Source organism: Scatophagus argus, chromosome 7 (assembly GCF_020382885.2).
Source record: "Scatophagus argus isolate fScaArg1 chromosome 7, fScaArg1.pri, whole genome shotgun sequence".
NCBI lineage: Eukaryota > Metazoa > Chordata > Actinopteri > Scatophagidae > Scatophagus > Scatophagus argus.
In genome coordinates this window covers 25,717,952-25,722,937 of record NC_058499.1, presented here as the reverse complement: position 1 = coordinate 25,722,937, position 4,986 = coordinate 25,717,952, and the positions used below count along the sequence as shown (strand labels likewise).

Here is a 4,986-nt window from a genome sequence, read left to right as displayed (position 1 = left end):
ATTTGTCCCTTAGTAACCACTCGAAATGTTGTGCGTAAATTTTGGCGTAAAGTGTGACCCATGAGGGTTTTCTAAACAGCTGCACTGTACAGGAAGGCGCTTTCAACACAAGAAATCCTGCAAGAGGGGTCGAATAAGGACGCGCCCTGCGCCCATCAGTCACGGTGTCAGGAGCCGGAGGTGAGACGGCCAATTACATTTCGACGCGGCCTCAGGGCTGTGTACGTAGCGCCCTCCCTCTCTCTCTCTATCTCTAACACGCACACATATTTAGACCCAGACACACGCTCACACACAAAGAAGACTCAAAGTACGCCGTGCAGTATCTTTGACAGTATCCTTGCCTGCTGTGCTGTCCCTGTCCTCCAGTCCTTGTGCTAGCAGTCACCGTCGCTATGTCTCTGCCCACCGTCTCCCGCTTGGTCAGGAGCGCGCTGAGGACTCAGATGGTCCCTGTGGCTAATGTGACGACCAAACCCGCCAAACATAATGTCACTGCAGGGGTGAGTTCACGACCGCTCCATGGCTCTACGGACACGATAGCAACAGGTTCTTTCAGGCGGTAGCGGGAGAGGTACTGGGTAGCTGGACGCTATGGGGCTTTTTCAAGTGTTAATGGAAATTGTTCCGCGTCCTCATGTGACCTGATATGACTGCGCGTAATCGCGCCTGCAAGGTTCACTTTCCCTTATCAGCGTCAAACTTTACATTTTCCTGCTTCTCGCGTATTTAAAATAGCTTATTTAACGTCTATATTGATTGCTGAATATCATTTTTTTACGCACCACGTTTAAGACCCTGAACTGTCAAACGAATTTAACACTTTCGATACCGCGTCAGTATCTCGCCATTATTCTACCTAATTCCGACACGTACACATTATGTGCCTGCTCAGTCATATAAAGCAGACTATAGACCATAGCCCGAAATGCTTACATACCCCACAGCCGAATATGTAACCGTTAGCATTGAGAAATATTTGACTACTTTGGACAGTACTGCAGAAGTTTAATACTGCAGTACAGCTGTGACTGGGTTTAATATGAGTCGCTGTATAAACACATGCTGTCCTGTTCGACGAATGCCAAGTGAGTGACCTTGATGGACGCGGTCAGACGTAGCAGGCCCCATTTAAAATGAAATTAGAGAGAATTAAAGGCTGACAACACGATTTTGCTCACCACATCATCACAGGGGCTGATTAATTACATTATTATTGTTACCACTAACTGTCGGGCAACATGTCTTTACAAGTTATTGCCTCTAGTTATCTTTTTGTCAATGTGTCTGCCACACTGATTTAGGATTTAATCAGTCAAATGGGAATAGGCTTTTCAATACAAATTTTTTACAGTTATTGTAATTTCAGCACCCCACTTAACTCCTGTATCAGCCCAGGTATGTTTTACCTGTAGCCTTCCATCTTAAATGTCTTTCTTCATCATCTGGGATGTGAAAGCCACATTCCGCACAGAGAAAGTCCCAGTCCAATTATTCGTGTATTAAACATACACAAATAACCGAGCACCATCATTGTATACTTAAAATAACCGCGCGCCAGTTTTAAAAAGTTTTTGCGTGTTGCGCATTTTAAGCGTATGCAAACTTTCGGCGTGTCTTTTAATACCGTACGCAGTTTGTCACGTGACACACAGTTGAAGTTTAACCAGAGTATCCACTAACTGCTGCCATGTCTGTGTTTACAACTGAGAGCTGCTGAATAAAAAACAAGGTCAGATGCCATTTTGGGCGATTTGCTGAAATACTAATAAAATTCTAATACTAACTTTTATCACTATTACAACATAAGTTGATTTGCACTGATTCTGCACACTGATGGCGGCATGCAGTATATGACCATCAGTAATGCTGCAGGGCTGAGAATGAGCCCAGCTAGTGTTTTTGCTGGGGTTAGTGGAGGAGCAGAAGTGACTGGCAGAAGATGTTGACATGTGATGGAGTATTGTCATCGGGGAGAAATAAATTGTCAGTGAAAGTGTGTGAAAGCTGGAAGAGAATCATCATGTTAATGAAAGATGTGTTGCTGGTTGTGCAGGTGGACTGCAGCCATTAGTATTTCAGCAACCTGTGACTAAAAGACTCCAGCTGCAGTTGAGTGGGCATTTACCATGGACAGTGAGGGAGTCAAGAAGAGCTTCCTCCACAGGGTGGCTCCCTTAGGGATAGGGTGAGGAGCTCTGTCACCCGGGAGGAGCTCGGAGTAGAGCTGCTGCTCCTCCACATCCAGAGGAGCCAGTTGAGGTGGCTCGGGCATTTGTTTCGAATGCTAAATCTAAATATGAACCAGAAAATTATCCTAATTTGTACACTTTGAATTCCTTCAAAGTCTCCCCTTCATATGTGAGTCTTGGCAGACATGGATGTAAAACTGCAACTTGACTGGTGCTTGGAGGCATACAATAGAGAGGCAGTGATTCTAATCAATATTTTATTTTTACTTGTGTGTTGTTGGTGTTCTGAAATATTTATAAAACTATAATAAATAACGCTATAAAACTGACCTTCCTTTGAGCAGGTTGAGTATCTGGAGCATCACATTTGTGGGGTCGATTAAACGCTCAAAATGGCCAAAAAAGAGAACTTTCATGTGAAACTCGACAGTCTTTTCTTGTTCTTAGAAATGAAGGATATTCCATGCGAGAAATTGCCAAGAAACTGAAGATTTCTTACAACGTTGTGTACTACCCTCTTCAGAGAAGAGCACAAACAGGCTCTAACCAGAGTAGAAAGAGAAGTGGGAGGCCCCGCTGCACAACTGAGCAAGAAGATAAGTACATTAGAGTCTAGTTTGAGAAATAGACGCCTCACAGGTCCTCAACTGGCAGCTTCATTAAATAGTACCCGCAAAACGCCAGTGTCTACATCTACAGTGAAGAGGCGACTCCGGGATGCTGGTCTTCAGGGCAGAGTGGCAAATTAAAAGCCATATCTGAAACTGGCCAATAAAAGAAAAAGATTAACATGGGCAAAAAAACACAGGCATTGGACAGAGGAAGATTGGAAAAGAGTGTTATGGACGGACGAATCGAAGTTTGAGGTATTTGGATCACGCAGAAGAACATTTGTGAGATGCAGAAATACTGAAAGGATGCTGGAAGAGTGCCTGACGCCATCTGTCAAGCATGGTGGGGGTAACATGATGGTCTGGGGTTGCTTTGGTGCTGGTAAGGTGGGAGATTTGTTCAGGGTAAAAGGGATTTTGAATAAGGAAGGCTATCACTCCATTTTGCAACGACATACCATACCCTGTGGACAGCGCTTGATTGGAGCCAGTTTTATCCTACAGCAGGACAATGACCCAAAGCACACTTCAACATTGTGCAAGAACTATTTAGAGAAGAAGCAAGCAGCTGGTATTCCCTCTGTAATGGAGTGGCCAGCGCAGTCACCAGATCTAAACCCCATTGAGCTATTGTGGGAGCAGCTTGACCGTATGGTACACAAGACGTGCCCATCCAGCCAATCCAACTTGTGGGAGGGGCTTCTAGAAGCGTGGGGTGAAATTTCTCCAGATTACCTCAACAAATGAACAGCTAGAATGCCAAAGGTCTGCAATGCTGCAAATGGAGGATTCTTTGACGAAAGCAAAGTTTGAAGGGACAAATTATTATTTCAAATACAAATCATTATTTCTGACCTTGTCAATGTCTTGACTATATTTTCTGTTCATTTTACAACACATGGTGGTAAATAAATGTGACTATTCATGGAAAACACAAAATTGTCTGGGTGACCCCAAACTTTTGAACCGTAGTGTGTATATATATATATATATATATATATATATTGGTCAATTTTATTTATTTTTATCCGATTCTATGTGTGTAGCATTAACAAGAGTGCAAACATTCATTTCATTGTGCAACCCTGTGTTGTACAAGGTCAGATTAATTACCTTGATCCTTAAATAACTAACATACTAATTTTTTTCACATAAGTTTACAAAAATACACTACATTCACAAAGATGACACCATATAAGCCAGAGCAAATACACAGCATCTGTCGCTGGTTACCCTGTGAAGGTTTCTCCTTTTGTGTTCACATTCAGTCCCAGGTAACAGCTTTCTACTTCATATGGCCACATGTGGACACGAGATGAGCAAACATCTACTCCACTGAATTACATAATACAGCAACACAGAGAAATAGTATTTGTTAGTGTTTGTCACTCATCAGATTGGCGGACCATCTGATGGTACTGCGGACAGATGTGAGGTGTACGTAATTAATGAAAAGTGTGGCGCCATTGCTAAAAAAACATTCCCATATGCTGCTAAGTGTTTCGAATTCATCTCTGTCTGTGTGTGTGTGTGTGTGTGTGTGTGTGTGTGTGTGTGTGTCCCTCAGGAGCAGGCAATAGCATTGACAGTCATGTTTGTGACTATCCTGGGTCCTTCTGGCTGGATACTGGCTCACCTGGAGGACTACAAGAATAAGAAGGCGTAGAGGAGATGGTCAAGAGAAGTCTCATTCCAGCCCAGATGGCAGACCAGATGGCAGACCAGAAAGCCAGTCAGCCCACTCTCCCTCCAGGTCTCACTCTGCTCCATCTTTCTTCAGCTGATGAGACGAGATGTTTCTGCACTTATGACCTGTGATAATGTAAACCTGTGCATTTTTCAGGCTCTTACCAATAAATACATGTTCTGTATATTTGAAAATGGCTGTGGTGTTTGATAGCAGATTACCAACTGTTATATGGTATATGTAACAGTAATACCCGAAATGGCACCAATAAGGCGCTATTCCTTTGTTGTTGTTGTTTTAATGAATAGATGAATCATTAGCTTACAGCAGACAGGAAATTACTTTCAAAGTTGTTAGGGATTAATTATTTGGATAATGGGCTTGATATTGGATTAAAGGATTTTTAAATATATCTATATCTAGATATCTATCTATATATCTGTATCTATATCTATAGATAGATAGATAGTGGTGCAGTGGTTAGCATTGTCGCCTC

General features: G+C 42.7%; 1 protein-coding gene across 1 annotated transcript; it reads left to right on the top strand.

The window, feature by feature from the left end:
- The first annotated feature begins 255 nt into the window (after positions 1–255).
- Positions 256–4,684, top strand: LOC124062192 (cytochrome c oxidase subunit 8B, mitochondrial). The gene is made up of 2 exons (XM_046394792.1): positions 256–503; positions 4,371–4,684. Exons 1-2 carry the CDS (start codon positions 396–398, stop codon positions 4,467–4,469), a joined length of 207 nt encoding a protein of 68 aa, XP_046250748.1. The 5' UTR covers positions 256–395; the 3' UTR covers positions 4,470–4,684.
- Positions 4,685–4,986: the final 302 nt, after the last annotated feature.